Source organism: Triticum urartu, chromosome 1 (assembly GCF_003073215.2).
Source record: "Triticum urartu cultivar G1812 chromosome 1, Tu2.1, whole genome shotgun sequence".
Taxonomy (NCBI): Eukaryota; Viridiplantae; Streptophyta; class Magnoliopsida; order Poales; family Poaceae; genus Triticum; species Triticum urartu.
The window spans coordinates 299,238,099-299,255,152 of NC_053022.1; the positions used below are offsets into that span (position 1 = coordinate 299,238,099).

The 17,054-nt window shown below is 42.8% G+C and overlaps 2 protein-coding genes across 3 annotated transcripts; both read left to right on the plus strand.

Moving 5' to 3' along the window:
• The first annotated feature begins 1,179 nt into the window (after positions 1-1,179).
• Positions 1,180-5,349, plus strand: LOC125532653. Of its 2 annotated transcripts, none has more exons than XM_048696634.1 (7): positions 1,180-1,325; positions 1,814-1,864; positions 2,568-2,742; positions 3,043-3,209; positions 3,627-3,942; positions 4,643-4,809; positions 4,920-5,349. In XM_048696634.1, the coding sequence occupies exons 2-7, from the start codon at positions 1,843-1,845 to the stop codon at positions 5,063-5,065; spliced, it is 993 nt and encodes a 330-aa protein (XP_048552591.1). In that variant the 5' UTR covers positions 1,180-1,325; positions 1,814-1,842; the 3' UTR covers positions 5,066-5,349. The 2 variants fall into 2 exon arrangements, with proteins under 2 accessions (XP_048552591.1, XP_048552593.1); XM_048696636.1 differs by having other exon boundaries at positions 1,214-1,353.
• A 275-nt stretch (positions 5,350-5,624) lies between these two features.
• Positions 5,625-6,573, plus strand: LOC125532670. Its single transcript, XM_048696640.1, has 2 exons — positions 5,625-5,968; positions 6,045-6,573. Exons 1-2 carry the CDS (start codon positions 5,819-5,821, stop codon positions 6,387-6,389), a joined length of 495 nt encoding a protein of 164 aa, XP_048552597.1. The 5' UTR covers positions 5,625-5,818; the 3' UTR covers positions 6,390-6,573.
• Positions 6,574-17,054: the final 10,481 nt, after the last annotated feature.

The following is a 17,054-nucleotide window of genomic DNA, read 5'->3' on the forward strand; positions in this document are numbered from 1 at the left end:
CACCAGGTGATCTGCGCCTCTGTTAGATCCGAGGACGCCGACACAGTCCATCGCCTGATACTCAGCATTCGACTCCGCCGGGTCGCTCGCCACCATCCAACTTGGGGACGTTGTCCCTTGCCAGCCACCGCCGAGGCATCCTATTCCAGCATGTTGCTCGCTACTGTGTTAAGTTGATGGACGTCCGGGAGTCTGCGTTGTAGACTTGTAGTACGTCGCAGCGGGGGCAGCACACTCAGTCTTCCACCTTCTTCTCATGTGCTCACCACCATCCACTGACATCTCGATCCCGACGCCTTCCGCGTGGTTGCCAAGCAACACGGTGCATCGCATCATGGTCAGTGATGAGGCGCCCGACGCCAAGGCTTCCAAATCCAGCGCATCCCTCGCTGCCGTGTTGATGGGCGCCGAGGAGTCCGTGTTGTACGTCGCAGTAGAGGCCGGAGCGCGTGGAGTAGTCTGCCTCTACCCAAACATCGTCCGCGTGAACGCCAAGAAAGGGCACATAGGTGAGCTCCTCTTTTCAACGCATTATTCCCACTGTATTCCTGATTCTACTTGGCCTCGCTGCATTTTCCTCAGCTACATTCATCAGTTTGAAAATACAAGGATAACATTTGATTAGTTCGGTGTTTTGGGCTTTACAGTTTGATTGGTTGGACTACACTTATGCCAGGATATGTGGATTCACAAGAGATGTGGCTGTCCAATTATTCAATGGCAACAATGGTCGATTTTGGTACTAATCAAAAGGAAATTAAAAAACATTGTGCATATGATGTGATTAAGACCCCTAATATTCTCTGGATTTTTTTGTAGTTTGCATAACTAATAAATTACAACAATGCAATGGGTCACTTTTCTGAATTATTCTTTTTTACAAAGTGTACATTATTCATTTAGTACTTCATGAAAGTCAAGGCATTCAGGATGACAGGAGCTATTCCAACTCTTAGGCGTTTCAATTTGTTCAAATCATTATGCCAGTGTTGTGTGTTATAAAACAAAAATTCATTGAATTTAAATAAAATTCATCATCATAAAAGTAATTCCAATCATTATCATCTTCACGACAACAAAATTCCGCAGCAGCGCGTGGGGTGTCATCTAGTTGTCTTCAGTGATCCCGCCCACCAACGGAAATACGCCGATGGCTGTCAAAAAAAAGAAGAAGCAGAGGGGTAATAAGAGAAAATAAAAGAGAGATGGGGAGGAAAACGGAGCGACCGACGGGCGGACAGAGAGGAGAGGACTGGTGACTGGAGAGCGTGGAGAGGCAAACCCCCTCCGGGACCCCGACGAACGCCGACGAACGCCATTGTGAGGTACTCTCGGTCCGCCCCCAAAATCCAGGTCTCTCTCTTCCTCCGCTTCCTCATGGGAGCTGCAAATCCCGTCTCTTTGCCGCGGATCGCGCGCTTGCCATCCTACTGTTCTTCACCTTTTCTTCTGTAGTCGAGGGTTTTTCAGACGTCCAGTTCTTCCTTTTCACGAAACAGGGGTTTCAGTGTTTTGCGCTGCAAGTTCTTGGCTTCCTTTCGTGATCGATCGAGGGGCAAAGCGCGTAGCCGTAGCTTTTAATCGACCTGCTCGTGGAGTGTGATTTTCACTTCCAGTTCTCTCCTTTATTTTTTTCGCGGGTAATGATTTTTCTACGGCGTGGTAGTAATTATTTTGGACCCAGATTGGCTCTACCTCTGAAGATTCTGATAATTACCTTCTTTGTCTACCGTGGTTCTTAGTACTAGTATTTTATATGCTGATGATCTGCTACCTTTCCCTGAGATATGGTATGAATTAATCTCATTTGCAGAGGAGAGAAGAAGAGGAAGGAGCAGATCCATGGGCAACTGCAGGAGTTCATGTATGTATGCCTGGTCAACCGTGATGTTTGGATTGTGTCTTTTATAAACCAAAATTTGGATGCAATTTGCAGCCCTAATTCCTTGGCAAAAGTCAAGGTATAAGAACATGAGATCCTAGCTCTGAATTGAGGAAGCACTTGCCCTCACCATCATGTTGATATATTAGTAAGATGGCTATTTTTTGTAGAATTTAGTATTCTTTAAAAGTATTCTATATAAAAAATATTCTGTACAAAAATGAAAGGATAATAATAAAATTCCAAAAAAGGAGAACTAATTAAAAATATTTGATTTTTACTTTCCCATCCTCATGGCCATCTATCTTTCTAATCTAATTTGAGGTAGTTGATCTTGATGTCTTATTGATTAGAAGCAATAAAAAGTATCTTCTGCCTTGTTCTACCCTTGATTGGTGACATGAATAACTATTCTGATTGACCAGGGATCACTTATCACAAATAATTGCATTCAAGAGTTTGATTCATATAATCGGAACATAAATACTCCCTCCGTCCCACAATATAAGATGTTTTTGCAAACTTATATTATGGGACAGAGGGAGTAAACTTATATGTTGTTGGCCATTTGCGGTGGTCGATATTTTATCCTGCTTATTTGGAACTGCAACATACACATGAATATTGCATGTTCTCTCTTTCTTTGTTGTGTAACTTTGAGTTACTGCACTTGTGCAAATATCAGCCCGTGCACTCTTAGGGAAGACCCATGTTGTTCCGGATTCAGAATGGGGGATTCAGGACTTCGGAAAGACCCATGTTCCAGTTTTTGAATGGAGGATTCAGGACTTCTCGTCACTGCTTAAGACTGGAGCTAAGAGCACAATATCTGGTGCTTTTCACTGCTCTGGGTATAACTGGTATGCACCATAATTGTAAAAGGAACCTGCAAAATTCATGTATTAGATGTAAATACCATCTGGTTTGTTTTGTAGAAAAACTAATTATATGTTATCCATATACACATTAATTTAGTATGCCATCTACTCACCAATGATGTTTTGATTGATGTAATCAAATTAGCAATCACAATCTTATAAACAATCAGTCAGATGCTAAAGCTTGATACGGTGCATGAAGTCAAGAAATTAGACTTCACTCCTACTTCAGTTGTGAAATCTAGACTGAGTTTGGTTTCCTCCCATAATTTCATTTACCAGGTTCCTACAAGTGATTCCAATGCATAAAGAAGCTGGTGCTGGAACTCCATATGTTGCTCTTCGTCTTGTGCCATCCCAATTGAGCTTGGTGCCAGGTCACACGGTTCACGCGGTGTTTGAGTTGTCAATATACAACCATACAAAAGGAATGTACTGTGGATGCAAAGGTAGTCTCATGGATGTGTTTTTTCAAGCACACCCATCCTATTGCAGCTAGGAATCCATACTTTGTGCATCATAAGTTTGAGATATAAATACCATGATTCCATCATTACAAGTCAATATCTGTAATTTGGTATACAATCAAATATTACTTTTCCCATGAAGAAGTTGCTTTGTATTTTCTTTGCTGTTGAGTTTGTCTGATTCGGACTACATACACATGTTCTCATTAAATTTGATAATCATTATTTGTATGTAATTCACTATCTTGATATCTTCTTGCTTTCTGAACTGGGGTGAAGTTTGGTTATTTATATTTATACACTTATTTTAATGTGGTTTGGTCATATATTATTTGGTATATTTGCACTTTACGTACAAGTTCTTTGTTCTCTAATCTTTCAACCTTTACCTAAAAGCAGCTACCTACAACTTTGATTTCAAGAATACCTACTCGAAGGAGCATTGCTTGATTCCTCTTCAGGAGCTACTGAAATCATCTGCTTTTCTAGTGGATGATAGCTGTGTCTTTGCTGTGGAGATATTGAAGATTGATGTCTCTTCTCCTGAAAAGAAGGCTGTTGTGATTCAGAAGAAGGCTACCATAGTTCAGAACCTCTTTGTCCAGAATAAGGGATTCGTCAAAGGAACATACACTTGGACCATGAACAATTTCCCTGAATTGGATTTGAAGCACTTCGTCCGTTCTCCTACATTTGAAGTTGGCGGACAAAAATGGTATACATCTGTTACAGTTAAACGGTTACATCACAAATGATTTATACAAATAGTTTGCATGTGTTATCCAACATTTAGCTTATATGTATCCTTTAACCATACCTAGTCAGCTTACTAGCTTAATAGTCGACAGAAACTTCTTGCTGAATGTTTTATGCCAACGGACATTAGTGATAGCCAGATTTTTGTGCAAGGCAAGGTCCTGCAGATATTCCAGGTTCTCTAAGCATGCAACCAAAGAACTGTACTTCTAGTATTTACAGATATGCGGTAGCACATTCCAATTTCAATAGAAAAGTGGTTTTGTAATAATGGTGTACCGAAAATTTAGGAACAAATTTGAAACATTATAGTACTAAAATCTGTGTTAGCCTATAAAATTTCATGGTCATATGCTATGCTGTTTAGGATTATTTTTTTCCAGAAATTTTATCGTCATGTATATATTTGGTACCACTGGTTCTTGTATATGTCACATACCAGCAATTATTTTCTCAAATTCTTTTGGGTAACATTGTATTATCTTCTATTGTAGTCATGGTTTTCTCAGATAATTGTAATGCCACAAAGTTGTGTCCAAAGTTAATGGCCGGCTAGACCCATGCTCAGCTACAACTTTCGATTTCAATATTAACCACATTCTTGAAATACATTTTCCAGGGTACCAATTTGAAGTGTCACTTCCCATTTTTGTCAACAGGTACATCGGCATGTATCCACGTGGTGACAAGTACAGCACTGATTGCCTCAGCTTGTACTTACACCTGGATGCCTCGGATGAGCACCAACTCGAGTCCAAGAAGGTGGCTGTAATGACTCTGTCCATCCTGGACCAAACGAATGGAAAACACTTCACTAGAACTTCAGGTTCAACTCTCCTTAGCAAGTATCAGTGCTACTGATATGTGCGATTCAAGCAGCTAGTGTCTGTAACCTGATCATGATTGCAGTTGATCTTACTTTTGTGGTGATCGCAGGTCTCTGGGTATGTGGACAAGGATGGGGATGGCCTAACTTCCTTGGACTCAAGAAACTCAAGGACCCGTCGGGAGGCTATGTTGTAGGATCGAGCTGCGTTGTGAAGGCAGATCTCACTATCGTTGGTTCATCCAATGATGGCTAGATCTTTACCTCATAGCCTGATGGAGAGATAACGCTCTTTCATCCTACTAAGTAGACTTATATATGAGATAATGATGTGGTAGCAGTACTAAAAACTTGTGGGATGATTAGTAGTAATGAGCCGGATTTGAGAAGTAAGATGATTCACGCATATATTTCTAGGTATATGTTTCGATCGGAAATATGTTACTGCTAGTACTTCTGTATGCATGGATGATGCAACAATGTTAGTCAGCTTGTCTCGCTAAATGGATGGTGTATTCAGCTGAACCATGTTATCACTCACTCTATGCATCATGTCCCCAGTTGATGAATCAGGGTTACACGTAGAGTAAAATGCACTACAAGTACTTGAACTTGCGCCGCGAGCTTAGTTTGGTCACCGTACTTCAAAATACGGTCATTACGGTCACTTTGTACGATGGGACGTGATTATACGGTCACTGTTCACTGTACTGAGCCGGTATGCCGCCGTTTTGACCAGTCCACGGGCGCCACATAGGCGTGTGGGGGATTACTTATTTGAACAACACATTTAGGGGGGGTTATGTGTAAAAATGCAGTCAGCTCACAATCCCTAGCTCAGTTCCCCTGTTATCCAAAATCCCTAGTTTTGTTCCCCTCGCAGCGCTCGTCGCCGCCGCCGCCCACCGCTCGCCGTCGCCATCGCCCAGCGCTTGCCGCCGCCCACCGCTCGCCGTCACCATCGACCACCGCTCGCCGCCGCCCATTGCCTTCGTCCTCGTCGCCCGCCATGTCCAGCAGCAGTTCTGCCCAATCTGGACGTCGCGGGAGGACAGTGGTGGTGCCGCTCATCTCATGCCCTCGCTGCGGCTGCCTATTGAGGTTCTACGTGTCCAACACGGAGGAGCATGACGGATGGGTGTTCTACAGATGTGTGAAGGTAAGCATCCCTTGACCTGGTTGACTTGATTTCACTTGTTCAAATTTTCTGATTTTTCTTGATTTTGAGTTTGTAGCAAGGATGCGTTTTCTGGCATTGGGAGAGGGAATACGTGGCCTACCTTGTAGATCATCGTTTTCTTGTTGGGCATGAAGTTGTTGATGCAATTGGAGCAACAGAAGATAGGAGGGAACATCTTGAGAGAGAAAGAGAAGAAAGAAGAAGGGTTGCAGAGAGAAATGCAAGTCAGAGGATAGGTATGCAGATGCAGGACCAGCCTGGAGCTAGCATGAACATCACCAGGGCAGAAGCTCGTGCACTTCTTAATTTAGGTGTGCAGATGATGTTACTGTTGAAACTGCTACTTGGTGGTGTATTGGTGCTTGTTGTGTTATGTGTCATGCTGCTGATGAAGAAATGAAGCTGGTAGCTCTGATGAAGAAGTGTGGTAGCTTCAAGTAGACCTAGTGGTAGTAGTAGTTGATGAAGAAGTGAAATGTCAGTATGATGGTTGTAGCAGTTGATGTATGAACTGGTAGCTCTGATGTATGAACCTTTTGTATGATGGTTTGTCTCTAAAGTTCAATAAATTGTTGATGGAATGACTCTGTTGTATGAACTAAAATCACTGTCAATTTTAGTATTATGATCCAACTGCATATCAACACAAAATGATCATGTAAACTGTTGCTGAACAAAATAATCCAAGTAAATGCAAGCACAAGTATGATAGCAAACATGATCATTGGTTCCTGACATGTATATATAGCAAATAGCTAACACATAAGTACAAAAGATCATTGGTTTTTAAGATGGCCAAAAGATCATAGGTTCCTGACATAACTTAACTTCAAAGAAAGCAAAATGACTAGTTTCTGAAGATGGCCAAAAGGACTAGTTCTTGAAGATAGCCAACATGATTCATATTTTACATAAGATGGCCAAAAGGACTAGTTGTTTAACATTCTCTAGCACTAGTCCCTGAAGATGTCAAACATGCTTCCATTCTTCTCAAGCCCTGAGCTATGGTGCTCCTCTTGAACTGTTCTGTTTCCCAGTTTTTTCTTTGCAGCAGCAAATGCTTTATCTGCCATCTTCTTTGCAGCAGCTGCTTGCCTGGCTTGTTCCTTTTTTGCATTAGCTGCTTGTCTCTCTGCCATCTTCTTGGCAGTAGCAGCCTCTTTCTGGGCTAACTTCTCAGCAGCTAGTTTCTCCTTTTTCTCTGCAGCAATTTGCCTGTGTATCTCTTGGATAATTTGCCTTGTCTCTGCAGCTACCTGCTTTAGGATGGCCTGAACTTCTCTTTTTTGAGCAGCTGCCTCCTTCTTCCTTGTTGCATCTTGTGCTTTCTTCTCTGCTACCTCATGCCTCTTCCTGGCAGCTTCTTCTGCTTTCTTCATTTCTGCTTCCCTTCTAGCTGCTAGAACAGCTTGCTTCTTGTCCTCCAGCTCCTTCTCTCTTTGTGTCTTCATGGCCAACAGCTTCTTAGCAAGATCACCATGTGTAACTGTGCTGCTGCTTGGCTGGGAGTGGTTGAGCATAGACTGTGCATTGACTAAGAATGCAGACTCTGGTACTGGTGTTTGTTGTATGATTCTTGGCAAAGGCCTCTGCACATGTCATGAAAAAGTTTTATTACTTAAGATTCTTGGCAAAGGCCTCTGCACATGTCAAGAATATAGTAGTACCTGCTCAAGAATAGAGTCTATCATAAGATCATCCACTGGTGGGGCCCTTTGTGTTGATGCTTCCTCCTGGTTCTAATCAGTAGGGAAGTGATCAGTACTATTTGATAATAACAAATGTTGTTAGCAAAACAAGAGATAAAGTTCATAATGTACCTGGGTTCTCACTGGTCCCTCTTCTTGCACAGACTCTTGTGTTGTTTGTGCTGCTTGTGGAACATTCTCTTGTGCTGCTTGTGCTTCAACTTGTGCATTTGGAGGTGGCAGGCCAGCCTTAAGATATTTACAACCTTTCCTGTTGTGGTCTGGCTCACCACAGTAGGAGCAATGCATTATGACACCATGTCTGGACATTCTCTTCCCTCCATTACTGCATATGATCTCTTCTGCTGATTTCCTTCTACTCTTGCAAGGTCTTCCCACATGTTTTGTGTACTCTGGTGGCAATATTGGGGGGGCATTCATCTTCTCCCACTCTGTGATATCTTTGCAAGGATAAATTATGTTGTTGTAGGCCTTCTTGAACATTGCCACTGAGTAGAAACTATCCACCAATGTTATGGGGTCAACTCTCTCATTTCTGCAGCATGCAATTACATGTATACATGTGACTCCATTTTTTTTGCCATCTCATGCATCTGCAAGACTTGGTGTGTATGTCCACAATGTAGTCTGTTCCTCTATCACCTATTTGAAATACTCCATCTCCTGACTCATATACATAACAAGTGTTTGCCAGATCTTTGAGCTTCTCAACCATCTTCTTTATCTTAGGGCATGTAACTCCTTGCATCTTCTCACCCTCAAGTTGTTTGGTGTAATGCCTACTAGTCCACTGTTGTTTGATCCTCTCAAACATTGATAGGATTGGCAATTCTCTTGCTTCAAGGATGTACCTGCAAGCAGTACACAATGGGAACCATAGGTGAAACAGGACAAACTAGGAAGGGAATCATTAGTATCTGAAGGTAAAAAGTAGAATGTTTCTTACTTGTTGAAGACCTCACATAGGTTGTTCAGCAAAATATCACACTTTGGTATGTCACTCTGGAATGCTCTGACCCAAGTCTATGGTTCTAATTCTTTCAACCACCTGTATGCATCCTCATTGAGTTCCTTCATCTCATTCATGTACCGCTCATATTTGATTGTTGTTGTGCTTCTTGCAATCTTCCACAGCTGGTTCTTTAGTGCATCACCTTTGTACAGCTGCTGGAAACTCTTCCTGAAGGAAATATGCCCTAGAGGCAATAATAAAGTTATTATTTATTTCCTTATATCATGATAAATGTTTATTATTCATGCTAGAATTGTATTAACCGGAAACATAATACATGTGTGAATACATAGACAAACAGAGTGTCACTAGTATGCCTCTACTGGACTAGCTCGTTAATCAAAGATGGTTATGTTTCCTAACCATGGACAAAGAGTTGTTATTTGATTAACGAGATCACATCATTAGGTGAATGATCTGATTGACATGACCCATTCCATTAGCTTAGCACCCGATCGTTTAGTATGTTGCTATTGCTTTCTTCATGACTTATACATGTTCCTATGACTATGAGATTGTGCAACTCCCGTTTGCCGGAGGAACACTTTGTGTGCTACCAAACGTCACAACGTAAATGGGTGATTATAAAGGTGCTCTACAGGTGTCTCCAAAGGTACATGTTGGGTTGGCGTATTTTGAGATTAGGATTTGTCACTCCGATTGTCGGAGAGGTATCTCTGGGCCCTCTCGGTAATGCACATCACATAAGCCTTGCAAGCATTGCAACTAATGAGTTAGTTGTGAGATGATGTATTACGAAACGAGTAAAGAGACTTGCCGGTAACGAGATTGAACTAGGTACTGAGATACCGACGATCGAATCTCGGGCAAGTAACATACCGATGACAAAGGGAACAACGTATGTTGTTATGCGGTCTGACCGATAAAAGATCTTCGTAGAATATGTAGGAGCCAATATGAGCATCCAGGTTCCGCTATTGGTTATTGACCGGAGACATGTCTCGGTCATGTCTACATTGTTCTCGAACCCGTAGGGTCCGCACGCTTAAGGTTTTGATGACAGCTATATTATGAGTTTATGCATTTTGATGTACCGAAGTTTGTTCGGAGTCCCAGATGTGATCACGGACATGACGAGGAGTCTCGAAATGGTCGAGACATAAAGATTGATATATTGGAAGCCTATATTTGGATATCGGAAGTGTTCCAGGTGAAATCGGGATTTTACCGGATTACCGGGAGGTTACCGGAACCCCCCGGGAGGTATATGGGCCTTAGTGGGCTTTAGTGGAAGAGAGGAGAGGTGGCCAGGGCTGGGCCGCGCGCCCCTCCCACCCCTAGTCCGAATAGGACAGGGAGAGGGGGGCGGCGCCCCCCTTCCTTCTCTCTCTCCTCTTTCCCCCCTTCCCGAATCCTATTCCAACTAGGAAAGGGGGGGAATCCTACTCCCGGAGGGAGTAGGACTCCTCCTGGCGCGCCCTCCCTGGCCGGCCGCACCCCCCTCTTGATCCTTTATATACGGAGGCAGGGGGCACACCTAGACACACAAGTTGATCCACGTGATCATATTCTTAGCCGTGTGCGGTGCCCCCTTCCACCATAGTCCTCGATAATATAGTAGCGGTGCTTAGGCGAAGCCCTGCGACGGTAGTACATCAAGATCGTCACCACGCCGTCGTGCTGATGGAACTCTTCCCCAACACTTTGCTGGATCGGAGTCCGGGGATCGTCATCGAGCTGAACGTGTGCTAGAACTCGGAGGTGTCGTAGTTTCGGTGCTTGATCGGTCGGGCCGTGAAGACGTACGACTACATCAACCACGTTGTGCTAACGCTTCCGTTGTCGATCTACAAGGGTACGTAGATCACACTCTCCCCTCTCGTTGCTATGCATCACCATGATCTTGCGTGTGCGTAGGAATTTTTTTGAAATTACTACGAAACCCAACAGTGGCATCCGAGCCTAGGTTTTATATGTTGATGTTATATGCACGAGTAGAAAACAAGTGAGTTGTGGGCGATATAAGTCATACTGCTTACCAGCATGTCATACTTTGGTTCGGCGGTATTGTTGGACGAAGCGGCCCGGACCGACATTACGCGTACGCTTACGCGAGACCGGTTCTCCCGACGTGCTTTGCACAAAGGTGGCTAGCGGGTGACAGTTTCTCCAACTTTAGTTGAACCGAGTGTGGCTACGCCCGGTCCTTGAGAAGGTTAAAATAGCACCAACTTGACAAACTATCGTTGTGGTTTTGATGCATAGGTAAGATTGGTTCTTGCTTAAGCCCGTAGCAGCCACGTAACTTGTTTTTGCAGGGCATGTTGTGATGTGATATGGTCAAGACATGATGCTAAATTTTATTGTATGAGATGATCATGTTTTGTAACCGAGTTATCGGCAACTGGCAGGAGCCATATGGTTGTCGCTTTATTGTATGCAATGCAATCGCGCTGTAATGCTTTACTTTATCACTAAGCGGTAGCGATAGTCGTGGAAGCATAAGATTGGCGAGACGACAACGATGCTACGATGGAGATCAAGGTGTCGCGCCGGTGACGATGCTGATCACGACAGTGCTTCGAAGATGGAGATCACACGCACAAGATGATGATGGCCATATCATATCACTTATATTGATTGCATGTGATGTTTATCTTTTATGCATCTTATCTGCTTTGATTGACGGTAGCATTATAAGATGATCTCTCACTAATTATCAAGAAGTGTTCTCCCTGAGTATGCACCGTTGCGAAAGTTCTTCGTGCTGAAACACCACGTGATGATCGGGTGTGATAGGCTCTACGTTCAAATACAACGGGTGCAAAACAGTTGCACACGCGGAATACTCAGGTTATACTTGACGAGCCAAGCATATACAGATATGGCCTCGGAACACGGAGACCGAAAGGTCAAGCGTGAATCATATAGCAGATATGATCAACATAGCGATGTTCACCAATGAAACTACTCCATCTCACGTGATGATCGGACATGGTTTAGTTGATTTGGATCACGTAATCACTTAGAGGATTAGAGGGATGTCTATCTAAGTGGGAGTTCTTAAGTAATATGATTAATTGAACCTAAATTTATCATGAACTTAGTACCTGATAGTATCTTGCTTATTTATGTTTGACTGTAGATAGATGGCCCGTGCTGTTGTTCCGTTGAATTTTAATGCGTTCCTTGAGAAAGCAAAGTTGAAAGATGATGGTAGCAATTACACGAACTGGGTCCATAACTTGAGGATTATCCTCATTGCTGCACAGAAGAATTACGTCCTGGAAGCACCGCTGGGTGCCAGGCCTGCTGCTGGAGCAACACCAGATGTTTTGAACGTCTGGCAGAGCAAAGCTGATGACTACTCGATAGTTCAGTGTGCCATGCTTTACGGCTTAGAATCGGGACTTCAACGATGTTTTGAACGTCATGGAGCATATGAGATGTTCCAGGAGTTGAAGTTAATATTTCAAGCAAATGCCCGGATTGAGAGATATGAAGTCTCCAATAAGTTCTATAGCTGCAAGATGGAGGAGAACAGTTCTGTCAGTGAGCATATACTCAAAATGTTTGGGTATAATAATCACTTGATTCCATTGGGAGTTAATTTCCAGATGATTGCGTCATTGACAGAATTCTCCAATCACTGCCACCAAGCTACAAGAGCTTCGTGATGAACTATAATATGCAAGGGATGAATAAGACTATTCCCGAGCTCTTCGTAATGCTGAAAGCTGCGGAGGTAGAAATCAAGAAGGAGCATCAAGTGTTGATGGTCAAAAAGACCACTAGTTTCAAGAAAAAGGGCAAAGGGAAGAAGAAGGGGAACTTCAAAAAGAACAGCAAGCAAGTTGCTGCTTAAGAGAAGAAACCCAAACCTGGACCTAAGCCTGAAACTGAGTGCTTCTACTGCAAGCAGACTGGTCACTGGAAGCGGAACTGCCTCAAGTATTTGGCGGATAAGATGGATGGCAAGGTGAACAAAGGTATATGTGATATACATGTTATTGATGTGTACCTTACTAATGCTCGCAGTAGCACCTGGGTATTTGATACTGGTTCTGTTGCTAATATTTGCAACTCGAAACAGGGACTACGGATTAAGCGAAGATTGGCTAAGGACGAGGTGACGATGCGCGTGGGAAACGGTTCCAAAGTCGATGTGATCGCAGTCGGCACGCTACCTCTACATCTACCTTCGGGATTAATATTAGACCTAAATAATTGTTATTTGGTGCCAGCGTTAAGCATGAACATTATATCTGGATCTTGTTTGATGCGAGACGGTTATTCATTTAAATCAGAGAATAATGGTTGTTCTATTTACATGAGTAATATCTTTTATGGTCATGCACCCTTAAAGAGTGGTCTATTCTTATTAAATCTCGATAGTAGTGACACACATATTCATAGTGTTGAAACCAAAAGATGCAGAGTTGATAATGATAGTGCAACTTATTTGTGGCACTGCCGTTTAGGTCATATCGGTATAAAGCGCATGAAGAAACTCCATACTGATGGGCTTTTGGAACCACTTGATTATGAATCACTTGGTACTTGCGAACTGTGCCTTATGGGTAAGATGACAAAAACACCGTTCTCGGGTACTATGGAGAGAGCAACAGATTTTTTAGAAATCATACATACAGATGTATGTGGTCCGGTGAATGTTGAGGCTCGTGGCGGATATCGTTATTTTCTCACCTTCACAGATGACTTAAGCAGATATGGGTATATCTACTTAATGAAACACAAGTCTGAAACGTTTGAAAAGTTCAAAGAATTTCAGAGTGAAGTTGAAAATCATCGTAACAAGAAAATAAAATTCCTACGATCTGATCGTGGAGGAGAATATTTGAGTTACGAGTTTGGTGTACATTTGAAACAATGTGGAATAGTTTCGCAACTCACGCCACCCGGAACACCACAGCGTAATGGTGTGTCTGAACATCGTAATCGTACTTTACTAGATATGGTACGATCTATGATGTCTCTTACTGATTTATCGCTATCGTTTTGGGGATACGCTCTAGAGACGGCTGCATTCACGTTAAATAGGGCACCATCAAAATCCGTTGAGACGACGCCTTATGAACTGTGGTTTGGCAAGAAACCAAAGTTGTCATTTCTGAAAGTTTGGGGCTGCGATGCTTATGTGAAAAAGCTTCAACCTGATAAGCTCGAACCCAAATCGGAGAAATGTGTCTTCATAGGATATCCAAAGGAAACTATTGGATACACCTTCTATCACAGATCCGAAGGCAAGACTTTTGTTGCTAAATTCAGAAATTTTCTGGAGAAGGAGTTTCTCTCGAAAGAAGTGAGTGGGAGGAAAGTAGAACTTGACAAGGTAACTGTACCTACTCCCTTAATGGAAAGTAGTACATCACAGAAACCTGTTTCTGTGACACCTACACCAATTAGTGAGGAAGCTAATGATAATGATCATGAAACTTCAGAACAAGATACTACTGAACCTCGTAGATCAACCAGAGTGAGATCCGCGCCAGAGTGGTACGGTAATCCTGTTCTGGAAGTCATGCTACTAGATCATGATGAACCTACGAACTATGAAGAAGCGATGGTGAGCCCAGATTCCGCAAAATGGCTTGAAGCCATGAAATCTGAGATGGGATCCATGTATGAGAACAAACTATGGACTTTGGTTGACTTGCCCACTGATCGGCAAGCAATTGAGAATAAATGGATCTTCAAGAAGAAGACTGACGCTGATGGTAATATTACTGTCTACAAAGCTCGACTTGTCGCAAAAGGTTTTCGGCAAGTTCAAGGGGTTGACTACGATGAGACCTTCTCACCCGTAGCGATGCTTAAGTCTGTCCGAATCATGTTAGCAATTGCCGCATTTTATGATTATGAAATTTGGCAGATGGATGTCAAAACTGCATTCCTGAATGGATTTCTGGAAGAAGAGTTGTATATGATGCAACCAGAAGGTTTTGTCGATCCAAAGGGAGCTAACAAAGTGTGCAAGCTCCAACGATCCATTTATGGACTGGTGCAAGCCTCTCGGAGTTGGAATAAACGCTTTGATTGTGTGATCAAAGCATTTGGTTTTATACAGACTTTTGGAGAAGCCTGTATTTACAAGAAAGTGAGTGGGAGCTCTGTAGCATTTCTGATATTATATGTGGATGACATATTACTAATTGGAAATGATATAGAATTTCTGGATAGCATAAAGGGATACTTGAATAAGAGTTTTTCAATGAAAGACCTCAGTGAAGCTGCTTACATATTAGACATAAAGATCTATAGAGATAGATCAAGACGCTTGATTGGACTTTCACAAAGCACATACCTTGACAAAGTTTTGAAGAAGTTCAAAATGGATCAAGCAAAGAAAGGGTTCTTGCCTGTGTTACAAGGTGTGAAGTTGAGTCAGACTCAATGCCCGACCACTACAGAAGATAGAAAGAAAATGAAAGATGTTCCCTATGCTTCAGCCATAGGCTCTATCATGTATGCAATGCTGTGTACCAGACCTGATGTGTGCCTTGCTATAAGTCTAGCAGGGAGGTACCAAAGTAATCCAGGAGTGGATCACTGGACAGCGGTCAAGAACATCCTGAAATACCTGAAAAGGACTAAGGATATGTTTCTCGTTTATGGAGGTGACAAAGAGCTAATAGTAAATGGTTACGTCGATGCAAGCTTTGACACTGATCCGGACGATTCTAAATCACAAACCGGATACGTGTTTACATTAAACGGTGGAGCTGTCAGTTGGTGCAGTTCTAAACAAAGCGTCGTGGCGGGATCTACGTGTGAAGCGGAATACATAGCTGCTTCGGAAGCAGCAAATGAAGGAGTCTGGATGAAGGAGTTCATATCCGATCTAGGTGTCATACCTAGTGCATCGGGTCCAATGAAAATCTTTTGTGACAATACTGGTGCAATTGCCTTGGCAAAGGAATCCAGATTTCACAAGAGAACCAAGCACATCAAGAGACACTTCAATTCCATCCGGGATCTAGTCCAGGTGGGAGACATAGAGATTTGCAAGATACATACGGATCTGAATGTAGCAGACCCGTTGACTAAGCCTCTTCCACGAGCAAAACATGATCAGCACCAAGGCTCCATGGGTGTTAGAATCATTACTGTGTAATCTAGATTATTGACTCTAGTGCAAGTGGGAGACTGAAGGAAATATGCCCTAGAGGCAATAATAAAGTTATTATTTATTTCCTTATATCATGATAAATGTTTATTATTCATGCTAGAATTGTATTAACCGGAAACATAATACATGTGTGAATACATAGACAAACAGAGTGTCACTAGTATGCCTCTACTGGACTAGCTCGTTAATCAAAGATGGTTATGTTTCCTAACCATGGACAAAGAGTTGTTATTTGATTAATGAGATCACATCATTAGGTGAATGATCTGATTGACATGACCCATTCCATTAGCTTAGCACCCGATCGTTTAGTATGTTGCTATTGCTTTCTTCATGACTTATACATGTTCCTATGACTATGAGATTATGCAACTCCCGTTTGCCGGAGGAACACTTCGTGTGATACCAAACGTCACAACGTAAAGGGGTGATTATAAAGGTGCTCTACAGGTGTCTCCAAAGGTACATGTTGGGTTGGCGTATTTCGAGATTAGGATTTGTCACTCCGATTGTCGGAGAGGTATCTCTGGGCCCTCTCGGTAATGCACATCACATAAGCCTTGCAAGCATTGCAACTAATGAGTTAGTTGTGAGATGATGTATTACGAAACGAGTAAAGAGACTTGTCGGTAACGAGATTGAACTAGGTATTGAGATACCGACGATCGAATCTCGGGCAAGTAACATACCGATGACAAAGGGAACAACGTATGTTGTTATGCGGTCTGACCGATAAAAGATCTTCGTAGAATATGTAGGAGCCAATATGAGCATCCAAGTTCCGCTATTGGTTATTGACCGAAGACATGTCTCGGTCATGTCTACATTGTTCTCGAACCCGTAGGGTCCGCACGTTTAAGGTTTTGATGACAGTTATATTACGAGTTTATGCATTTTGATGTACCGAAGTTTGTTTGGAGTCCCGGATGTGATCACGGACATGACGAGGAGTCTCGAAATGGTCGAGACATAAATGTTGATATATTGGAAGCCTATATTTGGATATCGGAAGTGTTCCAGGTGAAATCGGGATTTTACCGGATTACCGGGAGGTTACCGGAACCCCCCGGGAGGTATATGGGCCTTAGTGGGCTTTAGTGGAAGAGAGGAGAGGTGGCCAGGGCTGGGCCGCGCGCCCCTCCCACCCCTAGTCCGAATAGGACAGGGAGAGGGGGCCGGTGCCCCCTTCCTTCTCTCTCTCCTCTTTCCCCCCTTCCCGAATCCTATTCCAAC